The sequence below is a fragment of the Podarcis bocagei genome (genome assembly GCF_964188305.1).
Source record: "Podarcis bocagei genome assembly, chromosome: 16".
Classification (NCBI taxonomy): Eukaryota; Metazoa; Chordata; class Lepidosauria; order Squamata; family Lacertidae; genus Podarcis; species Podarcis bocagei.
Window position 1 is genome coordinate 29,453,959 of NC_138142.1, and position 27,821 is coordinate 29,481,779.

The 27,821-nt window shown below is 46.2% G+C and overlaps 1 protein-coding gene across 3 annotated transcripts; it reads left to right on the forward strand.

The window, feature by feature from the left end:
- Positions 1-27,821, forward strand: DPF2 (double PHD fingers 2). 3 transcript variants are annotated; one of them, XM_081174204.1, is made up of 12 exons: positions 1-181; positions 4,365-4,525; positions 5,319-5,426; positions 7,576-7,739; positions 10,248-10,340; positions 12,837-12,915; positions 13,990-14,031; positions 19,474-19,611; positions 20,456-20,584; positions 21,804-21,916; positions 22,665-22,746; positions 24,546-27,821. In XM_081174204.1, the coding sequence occupies exons 1-12, from the start codon at positions 150-152 to the stop codon at positions 24,620-24,622; spliced, it is 1,218 nt and encodes a 405-aa protein (XP_081030330.1). In that variant the 5' UTR covers positions 1-149; the 3' UTR covers positions 24,623-27,821. The 3 variants fall into 3 exon arrangements, with proteins under 3 accessions (XP_081030330.1, XP_081030331.1, XP_081030332.1); XM_081174206.1 differs by lacking the exon at positions 1-181 and adding an exon at positions 2,370-2,532; XM_081174205.1 differs by lacking the exon at positions 13,990-14,031.

Here is a 27,821-nt window from a genome sequence, read left to right on the forward strand (position 1 = left end):
ACGCATGCGCCAAAGATGGTGGTAGCGGGGCGCATGCGCCATGCCGTGGAACTGAGTGAGATGCTTATGGAAGTCGCCCTGGTGAGCTCGAACGGCCGGTGGTGCATGCGCACTTAAGTACTCCGCGGCCCCAGGCGGCAGAGGGGAAGATGGCGGCGGTGGTACAGAATGTGGTGAAGCTGTGAGTGCAACTCTCGTTCTTCCCCCCCCTTCCCCTCCCCTGTTTGGTTCTAATGGTACAGCCCGAATCTCCGAGAAATGCTCGCAGGAGGGTCGTAGGAGAGACCATTCTGTTATCGGGGTGGACTTGGGGGCGGAATAGGAGGCGAGGGGGCAGCTGTGGGCTCTTTTTATTGTTCAGGGCTGAAGTTTTTATAAATAAAAAATTAAACTCCCTTTCTGTGGGTGGAGGCCGGATGAGGAGAGGGGAGGGTGCCTTCGTCTCAGAGTTTTAAAAGTGGACGGAAAAGAGGACACCTCGCCTTGAAATATCCCAAATTTTGGGATGGGGGATTGGAATGAGAAAAATAAAAGGCTGCTCAAAAAATAAAAAAGAGAGGGAGGCGAAGTAGAGCTCCCACGGGGGAGGAGAAAAGAGCAGGAAACCCCCCCCCCACTTTCCATAAAGTCCCAAAAGAAAATGGGGAATAATGAAGAAAATGGTCCTTCTACCTCATGCCCCCCGTGGAGCTCTGAAAGAGGCCGGGAGGAAGACAGCCTCCTTCCCTTGAAACAGTAATTGTGAAAGAAAAATGGGGTGTGGGGAAAAGGGGGAAATACCCATTCAGGAAAACAGATACAGTTCGTGTCTTGAGCGGGGGGGGGGCGCGCGGGGGGATACACCAGGTGGTCCCTCAAAAAAGTGTGTGTGGGTGGAGTGGACTTTTAAGAGGAGTGTGTGTCAAGAGAGACTATCTCATGCCCTTTAAAAAAAGTCTTCAAAATGGAGTGAGGGGAAAGTAGGAAAAAAATCACTCTTGAAAAGTAGGATTCCAGTCATGGGGGTAAGAATGAGTTCCTCCCCGCTTTCTGTCAGAATCCAGAATAAAATTGGGGCGGGGGAGTGAAATGGATTTAAGATGAGAACATAATATATAGATCTACCACCCACTCAGTTTAGATCTCCAGAAATAAAATGTGATGGGGGCACAGTTAAAACACAACACAGCCACCTTATCTTCCTCTTCTTTATATGGGAGATGAAGGGTGGCAAGAGATTTTGGCTAGCAAAGAGGTAGGGTGGCTAGAGAAGCTAGGGCAGGGATGGGCAACCTGTGACCCTGCTGGACTACGACTCCCATCATCCCTGGCCATGCTTGGCTGGGGCTGATGTGTCCAATAACATCTGGAGGGCAAAAGGTACCTCGTCCTTGTGCTAGGGAAAAACAGATTCCCCCCCTCGCAATGTCAGGGACAAGTTCCAGGGGTTGGAATAACAAGTGAAGAGATGAAAGTTGCTTGCCCAGTAGGAGTGAAGTGGAAGTGAAGAGCACAAAGACCCACCTTCTTGCAAGAGTTTAAAAGAAGTTTTCAGGTACGGGAGAGAATGATTTGAATTCCTGCCCCAAAGAGGCAGGATGGAAAGAGGAACCATGACCCATAATGGTCAGGACTGCTAATGGGAGGTGGGCAGAAGTGCAAATTGATGGGTCATTGCTCTCGAATGGAGAAAAAGTGATGGGCCTGCTTTCCACATAAGAAAAGCTAAGCTTCTGAGCTGGTGTAGAATTTTAAGATGGCAACTTTGTCTATACAGTACGTGGCTGGTATTGGAAGTCAAGAAGTAATGGATGTAGGGTGGACCCAGGTTCCAGGTGTGGTGCCCTCTGGATGTTGCTCTGGACTCCAGCTCTCATCAGCCCCAGCCAGCATAGCCAATGGTCAGGGATGCTAGGAATTGTCCCGAGGGGCACCATGTTGGCAACCCCTGGCATACGGTATGTTGGTACCTGAAGGTTCTGTATGATACATTCTTGCAATTATGTTGTTGTTGGCATCCATCTATCTTGAGAGACAAAGGAGTGCGCCTATGAGAGTAAAGTCAGACTGCTGCATTGGCAGCACCAAAGTTACCTCTCGGCGCTAGCCGGGGCAGTATGTATGGAAGTCCTGGGCTGCCCAGATGACAACCCTCGCCCCTCCTTGGCCTCGCTGATGGTGGTCCAAAGTAAAGCAGAGCAATTTGTTTGGCCCCAGCTTGGCTGCAGGAGCTGCTGGAAGGAGGCATAGAAAGTGCCCTCCAACAGTCTTAGGGACTCCACTGTGGATTTGTGTAGTGTTTACTCCTTAGCCTTTTCTTCTGAAGATATCCCGCAAGGCAGTGGAGGTTTTGGATCAGAGTTTTCCTTTTCCTAGGTGAGCTACCTTTCCAGGTTGATGAGCCCCAACTGTTCCTCACTTCCCTCTACAGTTCCTGCAGAAACCACCTTCTTGACCACTGGGCTCACTATTAGTCTTGTTGACTCAATCTGCCAGAGCCTGTCTTCGCATGCAGGGGATGTTCCCATCAGCTACCCTCACATAGTTCATCTGGTCAGTCGAAGCTGTTTCCCGGGTTGTGGCAATTTTCTGTCCTGATTTGCATCCTCTAAATTTCACATAGCTGCTTCAACTGATGATAGAGCGCCAAGAGGATTATAAAACATTGTAAACAAGGTGGACTTGCAATTTAATTACCTAATTTTCTCTTTCATCCCTCTACTCCCCCCAACAAGCTTTTTTTCCTCCGGCAGCAAAGATATTAAATTCTTTCCCCCCAAAGCAAGCTGATGCCCACCAGTTTCTATTCCCTTCCCTCAGCTACTTTATGTGGCGAGATTGAAACACTAAAATTACTGTAATTATAGGCTGCTCAATTAAGGAAACTTCATTGCTGCCACACCACAGATTTTTAAAGAACAAGAATATAAATGCAAGCGATGTATTCCCTCCCTTTCCGCTTCGCTCTGAGAACTCTCCATCTGAGTCTTCACTAATGGGATTATTGAATAGAATTGGGCATTTTCCTTCTTCTGTGATTGTAATAGATTGAAAATGAGATGTGGTAATATAAAAAGCTAGCTCTACAGATGCCTCTCTCTTTTGTTCCAAGTAGGGAAGCTTAAAACCAGCTTTGTAATCAGAATTTCGTTCCTGACACCTTAAAATTTAAAGTACAGTGGTACCTCAGGTTACATACGCTTCAGGTTACATATGCTTCAGGTTACAGACTCCGCTAACCCAGAAATAGTACCTTGGGTTAATAACTTTGCTTCAGGATGAGAACAGAAATTGTGCAGCGGCGGTGGGAGGCCCCATTAGCTAAAGTGGTGCTTCAGGTTAAGAACAGTTTCAGGTTAAGAACGGACCTCTGGAACAAATTAAGTTCTTAACCCGAGGTACCACTGTACTTTCTGCACCCCAGTTCAACATTGTTGCAATTATTAGCTGTGGGAAGGTCCAGCTTCCTAGAGTTCTTTTTGTGTGATGTAGTCAATCAGTTGGTAGAGTATGAGACTCTTAATCTCAGGGTTGTGGGTCCAAGCCCCACCTTGGGCAAAAGATTCCTGCATTGCAAGGGGCTGGGCTAGATGACCCCTTGGGTCGCTTCCAATTCTACAATTCTATAGTTCTGTGAACCTAGACTCTTGGTGAACTATCTACTGTAGTTGGGAAAAACTTCTTCTAATACAGGAGTAGGCAGAAGGTATAGTTGGATGCACTGGTAGATCGTGAGGTGATCTTCACTGGTAGATCTTGAGGCAGGTGTTTCTGATGCCCAGTGATTTAGCAATAGCAATGCAAAAAGGTTTCCCCACAATTAGATTGAGGACATGAAGAAAGCTTGAGTGAAAACCATAACAACATAAAAATAGCTTGGATGCTGGATCACACTAAAGACCCATCTAGTCCAGCATCGTGTTCTTACAGCAGCAAACCAGGTGCCTATGGGAAGCCTGCAAGCTGAGTATTCAGAGGTAGAACACCTCTGACAGTGGAAGAAGAACATAGTCATCATGGTTAGTTACTGCTGATAGCCTTATATTCCATAAATTGGTCTAATTTTGTAAAGTCATCCATGTTAGTGGCAGTCACTAGCTGCTGTGGGAGCAAATTCCATAGGTTAGCTAAGTGCTGTGCGTCTTCCCACATTCAGCTTCATTGGAAAACAGTGTTTTTACTTATGTTCCTCTCATCAGTTTTGTCCTCTTTTAAATTCGCCCAGCAAATTTATGGGCTGAGCATATGTTCAAGAGGCACCTTGCTCCTTATTTGCAAATGGCTGGTTTGTGCATCCTGAGGTCCTTTAAGAATAAAGTGGATCTATCAAGCCTGAAGTTGGCACACCCATGTTCTAACGCATGCTTGCTTTTGCCTCCCACCAGCCTTGGCGAACAATATTATAAGGACGCGATGGAGCAGTGCCACAACTACAATGCTCGACTGTGTGCTGAGAGAAGTGTCCGATTGCCATTTCTGGACTCGCAGACTGGAGTGGCGCAGAGTAACTGCTACATCTGGATGGAGAAGCGGCACAGGGGGCCAGGTTGGATACACATAGGATGTTGTGAAAACGTGAAGTTTAGGGGCACTGTGGTTTTCTTGTTTGGGCTGCAGTTTGTAACACTTTGGGGTCCGGCAGCAGATGTGCTTGTTTTCGATAAGGCACTGCACCTGTTCTTTGACAGCTCACCTGAGAAGTGGGTGGGTGGGGAGAGGTAGGTCTCTTCTTTTTCCTTCATGGAAATATCTTTACTTATTTCAGGGAGCCTATCTGCATATACTGCATAGTCCTTTATTTACTGGTCCATATCAACTGTGCGGATTAGCGGCAAAGTAGGATGGACGTGGGTGGTGCTGTGGTCTAAATCACAGAGCCTAGGGTTTGCCGATCAGAAGGTCAGCGGTTTGAATCCCTGCAACGGGGTGAGCTCCCGTTGCTCGGTCCCTGCTCCTGCCAACCTAGCAGTTCGAAAGCACGTCAAAGTACAAGTAGATAAATAGGTACCGCTCCGGCGGGAAGGTAAACGGCGTTTCCATACGCTGCTCTGGTTCGCCAGAAGTGGCTTCGTCATGCTGGCCACATGACCCGGAAGCTGTACCCCGGCCTATAAAGCGAGATGAGCGTCGCAACCCCAGAGTCATCCGCGACTGGACCTAATGGTCAGGGGTCCCTTTACCTTTACTTAGGATGGATTGTAAGGTGTGGCTGTGTTAATTCCTGAAGTGAGGGTTGTTGGGGAAGTGCTCAAGGCTAGAGCTCTGAAAAGGCTGCATTGAACTGATAATCTTACTCTTTTTCTTCCTTTTCTGTCCTGGTTTGCTTTTTTTATTGGAAGGTTTGGCATCTGGCCAGCTCTATTCCTACCCGGCTCGGCGCTGGCGGAAAAAACGTCGCGCTCACCCTCCTGAGGATCCAAGGCTTTCCTTCCCTTCCATTAAACCAGGTACATATTTTCCTTTCTCTCTGAGCTGCTGCTGGGACTTCACTTGGGATCAAATTAGTTTTTCCTAGGGATTGGGGATGGGTTTGTACACCATAGCAAATTGATTAGAGAGAACCTCTTCTGCCAGGGTGAGTTGCATCACCGACACAACTGTGCTTTCAGGAGCATCATTATCAGCATCTCTAACCTTCCAGGTAAAATCCTGTTTTGATTTTAGTAACCCTTGGAAGTCTTTGAGCCCTATATTATTCAAAGGCTACCCCTTTCCCTATTTATCCCATCACATCTCTAATGCAGGGGTGGCTAACGAGTGGCCCACCAGAGCTTGTGGAACTAAACCTTTCATCAGCCCCAGTCAGCATGGCCAATGGCCACAGATGATGGAAGCTGTAGTTCAGTGACATCTGGAGGACCACAGGGTACCCACCGCTGTTCTATTACTACATGAGAACTTATTAAAGTCTTGATATACTGACTTGATGAACTGTTTTGGCTTGCATTCTGTTGTTGGACTCCAACATTTCTCAGCTGCATTCAGCATAGCCAGTGGTCAGGGGTGATGGGAATTACAGTTCAGGAATACCTGAAGGGCCACAAGTTCCACATCCCAAATCAAGGCAAACCTTAAAGTTTTTTTAATGGGTCAGGAATAAGAATTGCAATTACACTCCTGACATGCTGACTTTTCATGAGATTCACACTTTGTAGCACATTTACATTGGATTTTAGGTTTCTCCTGGAATGCTCACATTTTGGCAAAACACAGGGGAAGAGGAATTTTTCCTAAGCTGGAAGGCAGAGCAATGGAGCCCCTCCAGCTTGGGAATTCCCCCCCCCTTCCCTTTCTTCTGCTGTGGCTGGTTCCAAGATTCCGCATCTGGAGGGCCACAGGTGATAACAGTTGTTTGTATTGGCTGTTAAAGGGTTCTGCTTGGGCCAAGTATCTTGTAGCCAGGGACAGATGAAATAGGAGGGCCTTTACATGCATGAATCATGGTTTTCGTCTGGCCTTGCTGGCCGAGCCAGAAATTGTAGTTGCTGCTACCCCTGCCCACCCCACCAAAAGCTGGCCTGAGGTTGTTGGGGATGGGATGAGAGACTGAGCATTTGGCGGCCACTTTCCAAAAGTGCACCGAGTGCCTTTGAGCAGCAGAGCCCAATACTCCACACCCTGCCCCATCCTTTCCAATGCATATGTGCACAGGTCTGACTAGTCGGACCAGTGGGATCACTTGGTAACAACCTTCATACTATACCCTTTGTTCTTCATGAAAAAGACACACCAATCACGTAGCCTGAAGCAAGCCCGATTCTATGTGAGCCATCCACATAGTGAGTTGTGTCCTCTCATTTGCCTAAGGGGTGGTGGTAGCAACGGCATGTGACTATATTGTTCACTATAGCATCCTCCCTTTGGATTTCTCTTTCAGTTTCAGGCCCTGCCTTCACCCAAATGTGTTCTTTCATCTCTCTGCCTTGTGCTTGTTATTCTTTCTCTTAGTTTCCTTAAAAAACCCCTCTGTATCCACTTTCTCCCTGCCATGCATAATTTTATATTTTTCTACCATGTTGCCTCTTACTCACCTTGTTGGTCAACTAAAGAGCCGGAAATGTTGCAACCTTTCCTCACAGGGGAGGTGTTTAAAAGGCTTTGTTCCTCAATGGGCTCTGCTTCCTTAACTGAGGTTCACAATCCCTCCTCCAGTCCGTTCTTTCCTTCCACCATGTATTGGAGCCTCCAGTCCTTCTCCTTTGGTGATGTGGGTGGCAGTTTTAGCAACGGCCAGCAGAGGCCCTTGGTTGGCTCTTGGTTTGGAGAATTCCCTACCTGGTGAGATTGAGAGTGTCTTGCTCCTTACTGACTTCCCGGAGAAATTTAAGTCATTCCTGTTTACTCATACATTTGATGGCTGACAGATACTGACCATGGCAACCTTGAAATTAGTGACTGTGAGCATATGTGATTGCTTTAAAATGTTTTTAGATGTTTTAAAATTGTTTTAAAAGTTTTCTTCTTTTATTTTAAATAGTATAGTTTAAACATTTGGTGTTTATCACCCTGGGCTTCTCTGGGAGGAGGGGCAGGATACAAATTTAAGTACATAACCAAAAAATTACACAGCCAACCCTCTGGATGTTACTTCTGTAGACACTGAGCAGACCCTAAAGAAAGAGGGTTTGATCTCTCAGGATGGCAGCAGCCTGGAGGCCCTTTTGAGGACGGACTCTCTTGAGAAGCGCAGTCTGCCCGATCCTCGTACTGACGAAGACAGCCTCGGCGAGTTTCCTGTTGCCAATAGTCGCGCGCGGAAGGTAATGGCAGGCAGAGGGTAGCATTGACTCTGTTTCGAAAGGGGGCTCCATGGTAACATATGAATGGCTCCTCGCAGCTTCTTCCTACCTCTCTTCTGCTGTCCTTGCCTTTAACTACAGAATGGATAGAAATCTTGCACCACGGAGACCTAGTTTTTGTACCCACAAAAACAGAAGTTTGCTGCGTGAATAAATTGTTCAGATTTTTAACAAGTGCACAAACAGTTGCTGAAGTTTGAGCACTTAAATCCAGTTTACATCAGAATAAGGAGCTGTGTGGAGCTTTAGGCTCCTAGCCCATGACTTCTGGAAGTACAGTGGTGCCTCGCAAGACGAAAAGAATCCGTTCTGTGATTCTCTTCGTCTAGCGGTTTTTTCGTCTTGCGAAGCAAGCCCATTGAAGGATTAGCGGATTAGCGCTATTAGAGGCTTTTAGCGGCTTTTAGCGGCTTATCTGCTGATCGGATCAGCTGATAAGCGGCTTAGCGGCTTAGAAAAAGGGGGGGGAGGAAAAAAAACAGCAGGAACTCGCAAGACATTGTCATCTTGCGAAGCAAGTCCATAGGAAATTCGTTTTGCGAAGCACCTCCAAAATGGAAAACTCTTTCGTCTAGCGAGTTTTCCGTCTTGCGAGGCATTCGTCTTGTGGGGCACCACTGTACTGCTGATCCCACCACCCCTTGCTGTTTCACCAGCTTCTCCCCTCAGACATAAGGGCTCAAAACCTGCTTCAAATGCAGAAGAGGGAGAGAGCTGAGAGCCTCTTTTTTGCGTCTGTGTGCACAGACGCAAGGAGTGCACAGCCGTACCCCTGCTGCTAGTGTCCTTTCAGCTTGTCAGACTGCTTCTGTCTCAAAGATCCTCATTGCCAGAAAAATCATTTCATGGACCAGTGTTTTGTTCCACTGTGGTGCTAGGCATGCTTCTCTCAGCCCAGCCCAAGGTCTCTTCTGTGGCTCCAGTTTCTTCAGCTTTATTTGCTCCCAATTCCACCCTTTTACTACAAACTATTGGTTTGGATTGCAAGAGCTTCCTTTAAAAATTAAAAAAAAAAATGAACCAGAGTGGAATTTAGTGTGAAATGAAAGCCAGTCTATTTTGCAAAAGCCATGCTGGGATGGGGGTGGGGGTGAAGCGAACAGGGAGGAGGTGGTGGTGCAATGACACTTTCTGGTTTTCATCAAGTTTTTTGGCTTGGTGAGATACTGAATGTCATAATACACACTGGCTGCTTCCCAGGATCAACTCTAATAGCCTAGTAAGGCAGCCGAAGACGGAATGCTGTAGCTTGTCTTCCAGCATCCAGGAAGACAGGATGTGTGTGAGAGAGAGAGCAATAGAGAAAAGAGAGAAAGAGCACTTGCTGATTTTGAAATGTGGGCATGAAATGCGCTTTTTTGAGCCCATGCGTTTTCATAGAATCAAAGAACTGTAGAATTGGAAGGGACCCCCAAGGATCATCTAGTCCAACCCCATGCAGTGCAGAAATCACAGCTAAAGAATCTCTGATAGAGAGGTAGGATATAAATGTAACGACAAATAAAATTATATATGACGTGACGAAAGCAAGATATAGAAGACTTTCTCTTGTTAATACCATGACCCAGGGTCATCTGATAAAGCTTAAAGGTAGAATTGTAGAGTTGGAAGGGACCCTGATGGATCATCTAGTCCAACTCCCTGCAGTGCAGGAGTATACAGCAGCTGCATACGGGGATCGAACCTGCAACCTTGGTGTTATCAGCTCCATGCTCTAACCAACTGGAAGATTCAGGACAGAGAGCAGGAAGTATTTCTTTACAGAAAGCCTATGAAATCTGCCACTGCAAGATGTGTAGGTGGCCCTAAATGGATAGTTTAGGCGATTCAACAAATTACTAAAAGATGAGGCTGCCAGTAACTACTTGTCACGATGGTGGTATGTCTAGATGATGAAGGGAGAACCTGTGGCCCTACAGCTGTTGTTGGACTACATCTCCCATAATCCTTCTTGTTTGAGGCTCATTTGAGTTGGAGTCCAGTGACATTTGAAGGACCACAGGTTTTCAGTCACTGGTTAGGCTCAGAGGTACCATGCCTCTTGAGTATCGTGTGCTGGGGAACAACAGTAAGAGCCCAGCTTCTCAGTTCCCCATAGGTATCTGGTTGAAACAATGTGCTGGACTACATAGGGCACAGGTGAACCTTTGGCCCTCCAGATGTTGCTGAAATCGCGGGGATGATGAGAGCTGTAGTTCAGCAACATCTGGAGGGCCAGAGGATCCCCACATCTGGGAATAGGCTTTTGCTCTGATCCAGCAGGGCTTCTCTTATGTCCTTACGACAGTTTTTAATGTTACCTGAAAGCTCTGCAGTGAAAATGAAACTATTAGGTGGTCATTGCCATTGGTCTAACTAGAATGCATTTGAGGGGGTGCTTCTTAGCCAGACTTCCAAGTCTTCTGTCCTCCCCCTTGTCTTTTTGAATCTGTTTGTTTTCTCTACAGTAGTCTTGCTTCTCTGTTCTAGCGGATTCTGGAACCTGACGATTTCTTGGATGATCTAGATGATGAGGACTATGAAGAAGACACGCCAAAACGCCGAGGCAAAGGCAAGGCCAAGGTACAGCTCACATACTGGGGCTCAGTAATCCTTGCTCAGTCTTGAGTCAGTGTGCGCTTTGAGTCTGCATGGAGTGGAAAGGAGCACTGGGGCTCTATGGCAGTGGCAGGCAAGATAATTCTATGGATGTCCCAAAATATGTTGGGTGCTGGAAAGGAATGAACACTATGGTTGTAGAGACTAGTGAGAATGGGATGGGGAAAACATGTGGTCTTCCAGATGTCTTTGTACAGTGGTGCCCCGCAAGACGAATGCCTCGCAAGACGGAAAACCCGCTAGACTAAAGGGTTTTCCGTTTTTGAGCTGCTTCGCAAGACGATTTTCCCTATGGGCTTGCTTTGCAAGACGAAAACGTCTTGCGAGTGTTCCGATTTTTTCCGCTCCCCCCCCCTTTTCTAAGCCGCTAATAGCCTTTTAGCCGCTAATCCGCTAAGCCTTTAAGAGCCGCTAAACCGCTAATAGCCGCTAAACCGCTAATAGCGCTAATCTGCTAAGCCGCTAATAGGGTTGCTTCGCAAGACGAAAAAACCGCTAGACGAAGAAACTCGCGGAACGGATTAATTTCGTCTTGCGAGGCACCACTGTACTACAGTATCCATCACCCCATCCTTTCTGTGGCTGATGGGAACTGAAGTCCAGCATCATCTGGAAGGCCACAGCTTCTCCATCCCTGTCCAAGTATTTCTCAGTCTGCCTTTCTGTAGTTTTAAAAATCTTGTTGTCCCTGGGAAAAAGATGCATGGACACACTCTTCTGCCCCCATGCCCCAAGGCTAAAAGGTTGAAATTGATATAACACCATAAACACAAGGTAATTGTAAGTACTAAAGGAAAGGGATGATTTATCCTTGCGGGGGAAGGGGGGATTCTGGGGCTATAATTGCTTGGCACAATATTGGTTGTCATATGAATAATAATGAAAAAGAAGAAGAAATTTGAAAAAAATCATTCAAAGCATGTGCCACTGTGGGGCAGTAGTGGATTGTCTTTTAAAATATTGCCAGCTGAGCTCATCGACTCTGCAGCACTTCATTAGTATGACTCCCTCTGCTTGGCTTTTTGATTTACTGAAGTAACTGTCCTGCCCTATTCTAGTGGTGAAAACATACTGAAAGACAAACAAAACAGTTTTAAAAGTTAAGACTTCAGCCCTGAAAATGACAATTGCAACTGTTCCCTTAAAACATCTTGGTGATGGCTATGTTACTTGAGAAAGAGAATACGTGTGATTTTTTTCTCCTCTGAAGGTCATTATATGTAAATAATGGTGCATCACATAAATGCATGGTGCACATCATGGCTGCAATCTAGAGAAAACATTTAGCCATCGTGGTGGGAACCACATATGTTTTTCTTCATGACGGATCTAACAGTTGCGCTGTTGGGCGTGGAGGAAGAGTTCAGCATGGCACCTGTGATTATCCCCTGTCTCATAGACCTAAATAATGGTGGGGTCACTGTCTTCAGATCATACTATAATACTGTTCTTGCCCATGGATAAATCAGCTAATTTAATAGTCTCATAAAGGGCTTGAAAGTGTTTTTGAATTCCTTGGACCCACAAGAACTGTCCAGCAGGAGTACTAGTAGTTGTTATTATTCCTTGCTAGCTTATATGTTCATTGGTCTTCCCACAGCATGGTACCCTCCAGATATTCTGGACTATATTTTCTAACACACCCGGCCTTCCCCCAACGTACACTCTCTAGATCAGGGGTCTGCAACCTTTAAGACAAAAAGAGCCACTTGGACCCGTTTCTGAAGAAAAAAACCTGGGAGCCGCAAAACCATTGCGACATTTAAAACAAATATAACACTTCATATATTGTTTCTTACCTTAATGTCCGATCTGACAGAGGGCGGGAAGGTGACGTTGGGACGGTGCGTGACTAACGCATGCACCGCCCCCATGCGACGTCACAGCCAGTACAGCGCCCGCCACAGTGGGGAGTGTCGGGGCGCACAATGCACCTCCTCCCCTTGCTACTATCCGCCCCGGAGCCACGGCAAAGGTGTAAAAGAGCCACATGCGGCTCCGGAACCGCGGGTTACAGACCCCTGCTCTAGATGTTGTAGACTACAACTCCCAACACCTATTGGGAGTTTCAGTCCAGGATATGTGGTCTGAAGGGTGCTCGGTTGGAGAAGGCTGGCATAGACTACCTAGCCTGTATCATGTCTCCCAGTGTGGCCAGGCATATCTCTCTCTCTCTCCCTCTCCCTCTCCCTCTCTCTCTCTCTCTCTCTCTCTCTCTCTCTCTCTCCTCCAACCCCCAGCAACTGGCATTACTCAGATCCTTTTATGAATAACAGCTCATTTGCCATGAATTTGTTTATTCCCCTTGCCTCACCCTGTGGCACTGAAGCAGGCCTCTTTAACAGCTACTTGATTTGTTTCAGCTCCCACTTTATGTCACCTCAAGGTTCTTTCGGTGAGGGGTTGTTGGGTGAGGCATTTTTCCCCTTGCTCATGACATCCTCCTCTCTGGCTTCCTAGGGCAAAGGAGTTGGGAGCGCCCGGAAAAAGCTGGATGCAGCCATTTTGGAAGACCGAGACAAACCGTATGCCTGTGACAGTGAGTAAGAAGGCGAGCCGTGCTGTGGGACGCAGCTGCCGTGAGCAGAACACCTTTGCTTTTCCTAGATAGGAGGACGGTGTGGTGGGGAGGGTGGGGGAACGGAGGATGCAGAGGTCAAAACTTCTTTGAAAGAGGGGCTGCGTGAGCTACTTGTCCTTGGTCCCTTGCTTTTTAATTCAGCTTCTTGGAGGCTATAACATTACTTGTCTAGTTTGGGAGCGTTGGAGGTCTGGCACTATCTGGAGTCTCCTGGGTATGGGCAGTTGCTTCGATGAGATCTTAGGCTGATAAAATGATGCCTTTTATTTGCCTGGTGTGCAAATTTTCCTGTTTCACAGAGCGCTTTATTCTGGCAGGTGAAGAGTTCTGTGAAAGTGCACAAAATTACATACCTCTGCACCAGCTCAAGTCGGCCCAATAGGAGATAACTTTACCAATGTTCTCATCTCCTTTGGGACAGACTTGGCAGACTAACCCAGTCTTGTCCATGCAGGGTCTTAGCCCTGCCACCATTGGTCCTCTAAAATGGAGACATTGGGGATTGAGCCAGGGCTTCATGGATGCAAAGCAGGTGCTCAGCCACAGTGCTCCAGCCCTGCCTTCCTCTGGCAGATCCCAAGACGTGTATAGACCTTGGTATCGCTTTACCAGTCCATTGGGGGCTGTGTTTGTGTGCAGACACCCAAGCTATGTGACCAGCCCTGCTGCGTGTGGCTGCCTTTGCCAGTTCCATATTGCATGACTTTTCTGTTCTTTAGAGCTGCTCCCTGTGTGCCAATCTGGAAATGAACGCCCATGCAAACCTGGTTATTAACGTAAAAGGTGGGGGGCAATTGGCCAGAATTTTCAAAATTGCAAACAATGAGTTTTTGAAATTACTTTTCTTTCTCTTCTCCTTTTACTGTCCTGTAAGAATTTTATACTCCCCCTTTTTACTTTAAAATAACACCAGTAAGCATTTTTCTTTTCTCCCTTTTAATCGTTGTATATAGCTTTACTGTGTGCATGTTATGTGTGTGGCCTATAGAGTGTTTTCACCTTTTCTCTCATTATTCTCTTTCTGTATTTCAGATAGTTACAAACAAAAGCATACCTCGAAACCTCCTGACCGAGGTAGTCCATTCTCTCTGTCTTGCTATTTATTTCCTCCTGACTTTGTTCTTCTGAAATGTTAGTTTTAAAAACTCTTCTTTTTTGAAAAGCAGGTCTTTTGATGCAGGGCACAAAAAAACCCCTTCCCTCATATGATAATGCAGTTCAGGTTTTTATTTAGTGTGTGTGGCCTAATAGGGTTAGCACCCAGCTTTTTGGCCCAATTCTCTCCAAGTTGCTGTGGGAAAGGTGATAAATTTTTGTCTGGAAATTTGGATAAATACATATCTCCCTCAGTGGCTCCTAGCAATTAAAATTCAATAAGCATTGTTATTGTAAGGTGCTGAGCATTGAGTTGGGAAGAAAGTACATAAGGATGTTTTGCAGTAGATTGGCAGGAATTCTGTCTTCCTATTGTCTAGCAGTAACAAATGAAAACGCTTTCCCCTCCCTTCCAGCCTCAAATTAGGTTGCTGAAAAAGAAACGGGGAGCAGATTTTTATATCAATGGACTTGTGAGCTTCGCTGTGCTACTGACCACACATTCCTGGACTCATCATGTGCTCATAAGCGGCACCCTGTTCTTTAAAACTTGAGAGTGTTCTGCCCAGCTACTGTAAAACCACCACCACCATCACAAAGTATATTCCTCAAGCCTGTCTGCTCACCCCTGGCATACATGAACAAAAATAAATCTGTCTTTGCACTCAGCCTTATTTAATAGCACAATCCTATCTATGTCCACTTAGAAGCAAGACCAGTTGAATTCATTACGACTTCCTCTTAGAGAAGTAGGGTTAGGATTGTGCCTGAAAGGACAAGAGACACAAGGGGAAATGGCTAGAAGGGAGATGGATTTGCCTGACCTAGAATGAAGTGGTGAGTTGCTACTAGTATTTAAATTCTTGTGGGACTGGGATGATGTTCCCTGCCTGATATTTTTACTGAAAAGGAAGGGATGCAGTTATCTAGTAGCCCTTAGGCTGATGATGGGCTAGGATGTCCTTCGTCTTTGCCCTTGTAGTCATTGCAGATGTTTGGAGGAGGGAAGCAAGTGTCTTGAAACTGCTTCTTCTTCTCTCTTTGTCTGATCCCCTTGGAAAAGTGGGGGGGGGGAGACTTCCACATGGCCTTGATCTCTGGCTAGTGACAGAGGCTAGAGTGGCCTTCTCTTCACTCCTGCAGTTGCAGAAATTTGTCCTTTGGTTCTGACCCAGAGGTCGGGTTTTTTTTTGGGTTTTTTACTCTCAGTATGTGACTGAGTTCTTGCTTCCTGTTGCTCCCAGGGCAACAGGATCTGCCACACCAGGAGTATAGCCTTAAAGGCCACAAAAATTAGTAGCTCACAAATACTCCCACATGCCCATGGCTCTTATTTCTGGCCTGAAAGGGTAGGTGGGTAGAAATAAGAACCTTTTTTGTAAACTTGGCATGTTCTGATTTGCCCTGGGTGATCAGGCTATTTACAACTTTGCACTGCAGGAGGTTGAGTGCTGCAGAGTTGTGTCTAATATCTAGTTTCCTTGAGAAGATGCTGGATTTTGCTTGGGGGAATGGATATTGGCTAGTGAAACTGTTGTGTATTTTTGCTTTCTCCTGTGACTTCTAGTTTGACTCGCTTGCATGAGTCACTCGGCAGTTTTGGAACTGCAGACCAGCTTTTTGGGGTCTTTGCTTGCAGCACTCTGTGGTTGATCTGCAAGGGCTTTGGTGTATAGCAGGGATGAGGAACCTCTGGTCCTCAATATGTGCTGGGCTCCAACTCCCATCCGTCCCAGCCAGCATGGTCAGTGGTGATGGGAGTTGGAGTCCAGCAACATCTGGAGGTCCCCTATCCCTGGCACATAGGCTGAGTTCTTCCTGTCCTGGATAGCTGTTGAATATCATCCTCCACCCTACCTAGCTAGATGTGCTAGGCAGCCAAGTTATTCCTTCCAGAGCTAGATAATGTATTAACACAGTCCCAGGGTCCAAAAGGCCTTGGAATTTTATAAGCTCTGTTAATGATAGGCTAAGCCCTGAGTCTTCAGTTTTCTCTGCCCTTTGGACTCTTGCTCCTTCTTATAGCCACTTGAACCAAGGGCCAAGGCCACCTTTGGCCACAACCTCAATCAGTTATGTTTCAGTTTAATGTTTCATTCTTTTAAAAACATTTAAGCATCATGGGAAAAGGTACCTCAAGTATTATTGCAGGCTTCTGAGAATGAATTTATATTTATATTTTGCCTTGATTTATTGTTTTGTTTTTTTAGACTCCCAAAATAAATCTAGAGTGATTTTTGTGGTATTAAAGAATCCTGTACCCAATAATGAGTTTTATAGCATCATTTTTCCTTTCATGATCTCCTATGTCAATCTTCTTCAGCTTTGGGTCTCTAGGTGTTGTTCGACTATTACTCCTTCCATCCCTGTGATCCTTAGATTAAGGGCAGTATAGAAACAACAACAACAACAACAATACTGGGACCTGTAACTGTTCTCATAGAATTGTAGAGTGGGAAGGGACCCCCAAAGGGTTTTTACCACCTTCCAAGGGAGTCTGTTCCCCTCTCAAACAGCTTTTATTGCCAGAAAGTTCTTCCTAATCAGAATCTCCTTGTAATTTAAATCCGTTGGTTTGATGTTCCTGAACTAACCCCCCCCCCCCCAATCATCCATGGTCATTGGTCATCCTTGCTGGGGCTGATGGGAAGGCTCTTACATTTGCTAGACTTTGATTTGTCAAGCAGAGCAGCCTGATTTTACCCCTCCCTTCCCTTGGAATTAGCCAACCAGAGGAGGAAAGGGCGCTGAGCAAAGGCAGGGCGGCAGCTCAAACTGCTAATCTCAGGCACAGCCCTCATGTGGCAGAGCCTTCCGAGCTTGCTGAAGTAGTTGTGGAACAGCAGGATTGTGCTATTCTGGGAATGTTTGCTTACAACTCTGAGCAGAAAAGAGACCCACAAGGGTAAGCCGTGTCCCCTGGCAATCCTGCCCAGCCCTTCATTTGAAGCCTATAGAGAGACATTTCTTTTTCTTAAAGCGCTGAAACTCAGGAGCATCCAATGAAGCCGAATATTTGAAGTTTAAGGCCAGACAAAGGAAGTCCTTCACACACATAGTTGAACTACAGAATTTGCTCCCACAAGAGGCAGCGATGGCCACCAATTTAGGTGACTTTATAAGAGGATTAGAGAAATTCATGGAAGGTCAGACTACTAGTGGCTATTAGCCACAATGAATTGTCAGCATCCTTCGGGAGTCAAGATGCAAGCTGGCTAGCCCCTAGCTGGATCATGCCCTTCCAGCCGTGACGATCTCCCGATCTCTGGTGCGACGTAAATCAGCGACTCAAGACTTCAAAAGCCTGAGCACGCTATATTAGCAGAGCATACTGCACAAACAGAACAGGCGTGAGGCTTGTGGAAACATACTAACAGCTAAAGATTTATGAAGCATAAATCAGGACAAAGAAAACATGTCGTCTCCCTTTCTTCTCCTCAGAAAGACAGTGAAAAGCAAAAGCTATACACAAATGGAAGTTCCCAGCATACTGTGCTGGAATGTAGACATACATGTGACACGTAACAATCCCATGTCTGCTCCTTAAGGTGGAATGGAAATTCTCAATATGAATATGTTCTCCCTCCTCTGTTGGAGGCAGTGTATGCCTCTAAATCCCATTTGCTGGGAATCGCGAGGAGAACAGAGTCAGGCCCTACTTAAAGGCTTCCCCTAGGGATCTGGCTGGTCCCTGTTGGCCTGAATGGGCCTTTGGCCTGTTGCCAGGTTCTTACCTTCTTACATCTATGCAAGTCTGAAGAACTAATTTATTTTTATTTTATTGTTTTTATTAACGAAAACCGGGAGTCGGTTCTGCAAAGGAAAACATCGGAATGAAGCAACTTTGCAGAGTATATTCAGCCTTGCCTCCATTTTCTGGTGCCATGAGCAAGTGGGCTGCAGGAATGAACATAGGACTTATTTATTTTTAACTGAGAATTGTTGGCTGTCTCAAGTATCCCGACCCTTAATCCCAGATACGTGGCTCTGCACTGTTGGTGAGAGAAAAGCACTCTGCTTCTGCCCAGAAGCACGCAATGGATTGTATCCATCTAAGTTCTCCTTGGAGTAGACACAATTGGAAATTAATGGCTCAGCTACTGTTGAGCATGACTGATACTGGATACAACTCAGTATTTCATGAACAAGGTCCCATTGCACTGTGTGTGTGTGTGTGTGTGTGTGTGAGAGAGAGAGAGAGAGAGAGAGAAAGAGAGAGAAGAGCTATTTTGGAACCATAGCCCAAGGAAAGAGGACGGAGGTTGTTTTTTCTCCTGCAGCTACTCCAAAGTGAGCTTTTTTTTGGTAAGCTATGTTGAGCCTCCTTGGAAGCAGCATGTAGCAACCACTGCCTCTTTGGAGGGAGCCTGCCAGCATAGGCTCCCTACTTAATCAGCTGTGTTTACACAGCCCTTAAGAGAGCCATTACTTTTTCCCTGCAAATTGGCTTTCCAGTCGCTGTGCAAAAGACTTGCTATACTTAATGTGCTTTAGAAAACATTTGTCTCCCTCCCTGAAATCAGAACTTGATTAGACCTGGAGTGTTTATGGGAGATTGTGTGTTTGTGTATGTTCTCCAGCCCCAGCGGGGTTTTTTCCAAGCAGTGTTCCTTGCTAGATATGGCTCACTTCCTTGTTTCTGTGCCTTAGCTACTTCCAAATCCGGAGCACGCTGTTTTGGTGGTTCAGCCTAGGCTGTTGAGCTGCGGGTATTACCTGCTCTCTTTTAGATATCCATAATGCATTTCTGAATCAGAGCCAGATCTTCAAACAAATTGCTCTTTTCTTTTTGCCAAGGGCTTGAGGGTGGAAGGTGGAGGAATGGTGGGGTGGCAATTGGGGAAGAGTGGACGCAGCAAGGCTGAAGAGCTGTGCAGGGCAACTAAAAGCTGGCCATTAGAAATCTGCTCTTAGCTTTTCCCTTTCTGAAACCAGACAAACAGGGTTTCAGGTCATTTTTCATGAGGGCCAGAAACATGTGCTGTGCGTGTTAAGAGTCTTTGATTACTTGGAGTGCCAGACATACACAATTGTGTACTATCCCCTTTGTTCATTGCTGTTTGGTTGGGGGTGTGTGGAGATGCTTTGAGAGCATTCTGAGTGCAGGTCGCAAAGGGTGCTACGACATGAACTTACCACTGTGTTTAGAAATCTGGTTCTGGTGCTGAGCAACAGCAAATATTTTCCCCACCCTTGTTTTGAGATTTGTGCAGTTTCTGTTTCTGTAACAGGTTGACGCAGTAGCACATTGAGGGGGTGGGCAGTGTGTGCTTTTTGGAGTGGGTGGGGGGAGAAGGGGATAAAGATTGGCTGAGAATGGGGTAATTTCATTGTGAAGGGAAGGGGGAGGAAGGCAGCCTCTCTGGTGACGGGAAGCTCAAACCTGTGTCTTGTCTGCCTTAAAATTTTCTTCCTGTTCAGTCTGTGGGAAGCGTTACAAGAACCGTCCTGGGCTGAGTTACCACTATGCGCACTCCCACCTGGCTGAGGAGGAGGGGGAAGACAAGGAAGACTCGCAGCCCCCTACGCCTGTATCACAGAGATCTGAGGAGCAGAAATGTAAGTGTCTTCCTCCTCCTTCTGGGGCTTTTCTAAACTTTAAGATCTCTTTATGTAAAATTCTCCTCTACCCCAGTTTAAATTGGATGTCAAGATTTGCCCTGGAAAAAGGGATAGACCAAGTGCGAGTCCCACACTTAACTGTCGTGTTGTGATGTCAGGATTTATATGAGCCAATTGAAGGACTAAGGGAGTCAATTTCAGACAGAATGGTGGCATTTGCTAGCAAGTGACCAAGCCTGTCGTGCTTTGAGCAGCTGTATGTGGAACCATCACAACCAGGACTGAAGGGCTGGATCAGGGGTCAGCAACCTTTTTCAGCCGTGGGCCGGTCCACCATCTCTCAGACCATGTGGTGGGCCGGACTATATTTTGAATAAAAAAATGAAGAAATTCCTATGCCCCACAAATAACCCAGAGATGCATCTTAAATAAAAGCACACATTCTACTCATGTAAAAACATGCTGATTCATGGACCGTCCACGGGCCAGATTGAGAAGGTGATTGGGCTGCATGTGGCCCATGGGCCTTAGGTTGCCTACCCCTGGGCTGGACCTACGTATATCCGAGCCATAGGTAAGAGCCAGCTGTTCTCTTTAAGTAGGCTGTGAATACAGGGTTAGCATAAAACGATCAGCAGGATGCTATAGCCTGTATCCTGTAGTGGCAATGGGACACTGAGAGAATGCACACAAGAAGCTTTTCTCTTGTGGTCACCCCTTCCCTTTGAGAGAAGCTGGGCTGCAGTTTAAAAATAATAAACTCCCCCTAGGTCTGGGTGGAGTGTGTGTGTGTAGGGCTCTGTTTTGACTTGTCATTGATTAAAACCCCTTTTTCCAATAGCCAAGAAAGGTCCGGATGGCTTGGCCTTGCCCAACAATTACTGCGACTTCTGCCTTGGAGACTCCAAGATCAATAAGAAAACAGGGCAACCTGAAGAGCTGGTTTCATGTTCTGACTGTGGACGATCAGGTATATGAACTGTGGGGAGCAGTGGGGCCAGATCCTGCCAAGAGCTTGGGTGTCCTGCGTAAGTTTTATGGGCTTGCTTGGCATTCCACTTCTGATCCTTCCCATCTGCAGCTTCCCATGCTTGTTGGTTTTGGTCCCAAGAACAACCTTTTCAAAAAGAATCTAAACAAGAAAAATAAAGTAGGCTCAGGAGGCATGTTCTTACAGCTGCCTCCTGAAGCTGCAATATTTTTTTTTAAAAAAAACAAAACAGTTCTGTTGGTTTTTGTTTTCGTTTATAATATATTTTTTTACTAATTTCCCACATTTTTAACATCTTTACAATAATCATTTTTCATCTCTTATTTATCAGGTTCTTTTGACCTCTCGGACTTCCCTCCATGGGTTCTCTCCTTGTCTTATAATTAATTGCATCTTTTATGTTTTCCAAATAATTATATAAATCACAAGTAAAATGCAGTAAAATTTCACATTAAAGTATCTTCACATTCCTGTCAGTGACTTTAAAATTTTACAGTGATCTTTTAAATAAAGTAAGAATACTTGATCTTCCTGGTTTTGGATCTTTCCTGTCAATTTTGCCATCCTCCATTAGTTTCGCCTGCCATTCCTCTTTCAATGGCACTTCTTTTTGCTTCCATTTTTGGGTTAGTAGTACTCTCGCTGCTGTTGTTGCATACAGAAATAATCGCTTATCTTCTCTCAGTATCTCTTTACCCATAATACCTAATAAAAAGGTTTCTGGGTTTTTTTAAAAAAAATTCCTTAAACATTTTCTTTAACTCATTGTAAATCATCTTCTAAAAGTCTTTATCACATAACCACCACATATGGTAAAAAGTACCCTCTATTCCCTTACATTTCCAGCATAAATTTGAGCTCATTTTATACATTTTTGCAATTTTACTCGGCGTCAAATACCAGCGATACATCATTTTCATAATATTTTCTTTCAACAAGTAGCATGCAGTATATTTAATTTCTTCCTTCCATATTTTCCCCCAATATGACATTTGAATATTATATCCAAACTCTCTAGCCCAGTGTATCATAATAACTGCCTTAACCTCTTCATCCTTTGTATGCCATTCCAAAAGTAATTACAATATTCTGTTGTTTGGTCTTATGTGAACATTGTGAGAATAAAATTCAGTAGCGCTGAAGGTTGCCCACACAACCTTCCTGTCTTAATGCCTGCCCCACTGTCTCTCCCCACCAGGACACCCTTCATGCCTGCAGTTCACACCAGTTATGATGGCGGCGGTGAAGACCTACCGCTGGCAGTGTATTGAGTGCAAGTGCTGTAACATCTGTGGCACCTCTGAGAACGATGTGAGTACCCTTTCTGTCCCCTGCCACTGCCCTTTGCATGACTGAATCCCTTCTCCCTCTGTCCTTTCATCCTGAATGTCCCTCTTTATATTATATGCCTAAAAGGTCTCAACAATTTGCATCTGGAAATTTAAATGCATTACACCAATTCATGCAAAACTGTAACATTTTCATAGACACTCCCCCCCGCCCCCAGTTACAGCCTCAGGAAGCACACTTCCAGCAGAACAAAATCAACTCATTAAAAGCCTGGTGGCAGGTGGGGTCATAGGCCAAAGTGGTTTGATCAAACAATGTAAATTTTAACCTTTTTTTTTTTTAGACCGCTTTCTACACACACCCCTCGGTCCATCCTCCTAGGCAAGTGACAAGTGTTTATCAGAGGTCAAGGCTACCTCCCAGCCAGGAAAAAGATCACAAGGATAGTGCAAAGCAAAGTCAATTAGGGGCTTGGCCTGGGGGAGAGTTCTGAGGGCCAGATAGTACGATCTGGAGGGCCACATCCATTCCCCAGGCCTATAGTTCCCCATCTCTAGTTCCCCATGGTTGTCGTGAGGCTGAAGGGTGGCAGCAGCTTGCATTCCTCTCTAAGCTCATTGAAGCAAAGGTGGGATATAAATTGGATAGATTAAACTGTAACACCTTGAATTTTAGGGGTGCAGGACAGATTTTCTCCCTTTCTGAAAAGAAGTGGAAGAATTTGCATTCTCCTTTGTTCTGGCTTTTCCCCCCTCCCCATCCTGCTTAGGACCAGCTGCTCTTCTGTGACGATTGTGACCGTGGCTACCATATGTACTGCCTCACTCCACCCATGTCAGAACCACCGGAAGGTGAGTACTTCTCTGCTTCCCTGTTTGCATCTTCCCACCTTTGTGCGATTTTGAGTTTCTCCTGGTTTTTGCATAGGGAATTCCGGAAGCCATAGTTCAGTGATAAAGAGTGACTGCTCTGTAGACAAAATGCCCTGGTTCAATTTCAGGTGTCTCTGAGAGACCCCTCCCTGAAACCCTGGAAAGCTGCTGCCGATCAGTGTAGCCATTGCTGAGCTCAGTGGACCAAGGTTCTGACTCTGTATAAGGCAGCATCCTATTTGGGGGCATAGAATAAAAGGCTGCTCTGCACAGCTTGCTCACCTGTTTTGTAATTAACTGGCCTGCAATTTAAATTGAGTAAAAGAAGAAGAAGAAAAGTTCCTTCTGGGCCTCATTCTGCTTAACAAATCAAATAGGATCTTTAAAAAAAATATCTTTGGGATTTTAAACCTGCCTTAGCGTGCCAATTATATAAAAGAAGAAAGTTTGCATGTAGCATGACATGGCAAAACACTGGTGACTTGTAGCAGGCAGCTTGCTGACTCATTTCCTGAGCAGGTGCTGACTTGGGATTTTGAAAAGATGCTTCCAGCAACAGGCCCACAGCCAAAGGGAGCCTGTGTTAATCTTAAATCGCCTGTTTAATCTTTACATCACTTTTTTGAGTCGCAGGTCACAGCTCAGGCTTTTCCGAGGCCTAGTTGGAAAGGGCATCCAGTCAAGGCCCACAGACTGCCTGTCTACTGTAAGACCAGTAGAAGGGGCTGTAGTTTTGGGACGGAGCAAACATTTCATACATGGTAGATTTTGGTTCTCATCCCTGACACCCCTGCTGTGGCGTCAAGTTCTGCTGGTGTACAGTGTATGTCTAGTGTAGCTATAATGCATCCCACACACTCCAGAGAGGACAAGTCACATACCTGTAAACAAGGAGGTGGACAAAATGACACTCTGTGTGCACCGCTGTCTGCTGTGCTTAAATTTAATTTGCTTATAAGTCGCTTTTCCACTTTGACCTTGGTGGCTCACAATAAACATTAACTTATTATCAGAACATACAACATTTGAAACAACTTTGTGTTTCAAAGGTAAAGGTAAAGGGACCCCTGACCATTAGGTCCAGTTGTGACCGACTCTGGGGTTGCGGCACTCATCTCACTTTATTGGCCACGGGAGCCGGCGTACAGCTTCCGGGTCATGTGGCCAGCATGACTAAGCCGCTTCTGGCAAAACAGAGCAGCACACAAAAACACCGTTTACCTTCCCGCCAGAGTGGTACCTATTTATCTACTTGCACTTTGACGTGCTGTCGAACTGCTAGGTTGGCAGAAGCAGGGACCAAGCAATGGGAGCTCACCCCGTTGCGGGGATTCGAACCACAGACCTTCTGGTCAGCAAGTCCCAGGCTCTGGGGTTTAAAAAGGGCAAAATCAGCAATTCAATAAGCATAGAATAAATTTGATATTACGCTAAAATAACCAAGTACTTAATGGAGACCCTTTCTCAGTATGTCCCGTCTTGTAGGTTATGATCATGGAGAGGGGCCCTTCTCAGAGTATCACTGAGTTAACCTTTGAAGAAAGGGTATCACTTTTGGAGTGAACAGGACTTGCTTGTGCAGCATCCCTCACCCAAATTTAACAGCAGCTCAAAGATGGGTAACCTGGCACCTCCCAGATGTTTCTGGGCTACAACTGCAGTTCATCATAATTATTGGCCATGCTGGTTGGGGTTGTTGGGAGTTCATGAGAGCCACTGGTTCTCCCACTGCTGCAATAGGGGTCTTATCCCTCCCCCTGCCCTCTTTTCTGTTGCAGGAAGCTGGAGCTGTCACCTGTGTCTGGATTTGCTGAAGGAGAAAGCCTCCATCTATCAGAACCAGAACTCCTCCTGATGGGCGCTGGGGCAGCAGAGAAGAAAGGGAGCTTGAAAGAGGAACCTCCAGTTGTCCACTACCTTGCAGGGCTCTTTTTCCCTTTCTTGGTTTAGTCTTTTTCCTATGCTGCCTCCCACTCTTGGTCAGTGTCTCCTTCACCAGTCGGATCCAGCCCCTGCCAGCTCTCTCTGTTGTCCTCTGCGCAGCGGTTTTTGGGTTTAGAACTTCTCCTTCTTTCTCTCTCTCCCTGCTCTCCTGGGAGGGAGGATTCTCCATGCCCTTTCCTCACTTGCCTCCAGGCTGGCTGAGAAGCACCAAACAGATCATCATATCTACGGCCTTAATACTCAAGGACAAATATATATATATATATAGAAATATATTCCGACCGAACTGGGCTTGCTGGGAGGAGGCGACTCCTTCTCATCTCACTAACATTGTGCTATTGAATCAACAGCTGATCTGCAGGCTTCTATGTCTCCGAAAGCAGAGCCAGCAATTTTTAAAACTTTTTTTTAAAACACAAAACCACCACGAGCACTCTTGATACTACCCACAGGGCTTATAGGCTCCCTCCCAGCCCTTGACCACCTGTTCCTCCCTCTCCATAAGAAAGTGGTTTTGTCCCCTATATAATTACAAATGGATCCGGTTCTGGTCTGGAGCAGCCTCCTAGACCCGAGAGAACTCTGGGAAGGCATTGTCCAGTGGAAAACCTACCTTTGGCCTTCAACAGTGTGGACCAGGACTTGGCTTAGGCAGGTGTGAAAACAAAGTGACTTCGTTTACCTCAGTCAGGGAAGATCTTTTGAGGCTTCCGCTTGTCCTGATGGAGGCTGGATCCTGACCCAAAGAACCCTCCCGTTGTTAACACAAAGCACCATTGCCTCCTTCCTTGTTTTCACACACACAAGGCTATATATATACTTTTAACGGGGGGTTGTGTTGGGGTGGGGGATTGGGGGAGCAGAGAGAGGGTTCCAGCACTTCCCCCCACCTCTCTTTAGCAAGCCCTTAACATGGGGTGTTGACTACAGCCCCCCCCAGCAGCATTTCTGTCCCACGGTGGGTTTTAATATGTTTTTAATTTTCGAGGGAATGTTTCCAGTCCTGGCACCATTTTACATTTCCCCTCGTATCATCCTCCCACCATATGGGCCTCTACAGGAATATGCGAGTGGATGAATGGAGGGCCGGCAGCTCTTTCTTCCCTGGAGCAGGGCTTGTTGGCAGGAGTTGACCCTGGTCTCCCCGCTGTGCTGCGTGCCTCTCTGGGGACGTTGGCCACAGATCTCTGGGGTTGCCTGTGCGGGCCACTTCTTTTTTTCTTTCCCTAGCCTCACTTGATGCCTATTTGCTGAGTCCTGATTTCCCTGACATTCTCTGTGTGCGCGTCTGCGGGTGGAGGGTGAGCCCTCATACCTTTGGGCTGCTCTCCAAGGAGAAGTAAACAAGCTGGCATGCGGAGGCCTCCTCCCTTTCCAAGAACGGAAGCTCTCTTCTGCATCCATCCTGCCTTCCCCCTTGGTTGCCTTCTTCACCTCCCCACCCCCACTCTCTGGAGGAACCGGTCCTTTAATAAGAAGTGACATTTTGAAAACCTTCCTTGGAAATTCCCACCTGTCTTCCCCCTGACCCCCTTTGTATGGCACCCCATTTGGGGAGGAGAGGTGTTTTTCTCTGGAATAGGGTTCTGTGTAATATACTAATGATGTGCCTGTTTTTTCTAAAAATTGACTTCATACCTACCTCCAAAGCCCCTTGCCCCAGTCATACATCCTCTTGCACTCCCCCAAAATGTGTCCAGCCCTTCTCTGCATGCATCTTTGCAGAGGCAATACCTGAAGACTCAGGGGGACTGGCAAAGCAAAGGGGGCTGGTTCTTTTTAGAATAGCTTGCCTCACCGAGTTAACATCCATTCTGTGAGTGGGCACTGCAGCCTCTTGCCTCACCTTTCCCTAAGGCAGGGGTGGGGAATTGATCCCCCCCAACAGATATTGTTGGGCTATGGCACCCATTATCATCTCTTGACCCATTGGGCTTGCTGGCTGCCGGAGCTGCTGGGAGTCAGACTCCACACCTCCAGCCAGACTGCAGGAAGGGTGCCATCCTTGCCTTTGTCCTCACTGCCCTGCTAGCTAAGGTGGGTCTTAGTAGGGCTGTATTTGGAAGGGGAAAGAGGCACTTTGGGAACCAAAACGGAAGCTTCCACCCACCCACCCCTGCCCTCATTTGCTATGCCCTGTGGACTAGAGGCTTTCAGGATTAAAAAGGTCCACAGACTCCCCATTGAGTCTATAAGGGATGTCAAGAGAGGTGGGGTCATTGTGCACTTACAGCCCTGGATCCCCTTGGGGGCCACAACCCCACACAGGGAAGCCATTTTGGTTTCTTTAACCTTGCACTTGATTTCTCTCCCCTAGCTGGTTGGGATTGGGTAGGAGGGAACAGGTAGAGGCGGCCTGTTGATGAAGGGGGGTGGGGTGGGCAAACCTTGCGTTGGGGGGAGTTGCTGTCCCAACCCCAGATGGGGGCATGTCCTCGTTCAAAGCATCACACCCGTGTCTTAAAACTCACAACCCGAATAAACACCAAAATGGCTTGTTTGGACTAATTATTTTATTGCAGTCTTTTGTCTGTGGGGGTGGGTTGAAAATAGCTTTTTTGCAGGGGATTTTTTTTTTTAAAAAAGCAGTGTTGCATTATGGATATTTTATGCTCAGGTTAGATCTGTTGGTTTGAGGGAAGGGGAATTGGGAAGGGTATATAAGAACATGGTCCATGTTCTTTTTTTCTTTTTAAAGTGGGCTTTGCTTCAGTGCTCTCTTCATCTTGGGGAGGGGTGGGCCTTGAGTTTTCAAACCCACATCCTTTCTATTCCTTGAACACTCAGAAGCTGATCAGAATACTTCATCTCCCCGCCCCCTTTTTGCCACAAGTTGATTCTGCAGCTCCTTGCACCTGGACGCCCTCCTGCCCAGCCATTACTAGTTTTACAATGAATTGGTGGCTATGTTTCTCCCTCTCCCCAGGCAATTAATTATGCAGATAATTTTATTTTTTAGGTTTGGAATTGGTTAGGGTATGCCGAGGCTCTTCACCGCCCCCCACATTTTTTTTTAAATTGCAGCTGAAGCTAAAGTGTGTTTTACCTTTTTTGTTTTATTTTAAGGTATTGTAATAAGTATTAGCGAATAAATCATTTTTACACAGAAA

Excerpts from the sequence above, each read along its gene's own strand:
- DPF2 (XM_081174204.1), top strand. The coding sequence starts at position 150 with ATGGCGGCGGTGGTACAGAATGTGGTGAAGCT. Across the intron at positions 7,740-10,247 it reads CCAATAGTCGCGCGCGGAAG|CGGATTCTGGAACCTGACGA; the intron begins GTAATGGCAGGC and ends TCTCTGTTCTAG. Across the intron at positions 22,747-24,545 it reads CATGTCAGAACCACCGGAAG|GAAGCTGGAGCTGTCACCTG; the intron begins GTGAGTACTTCT and ends TTTCTGTTGCAG.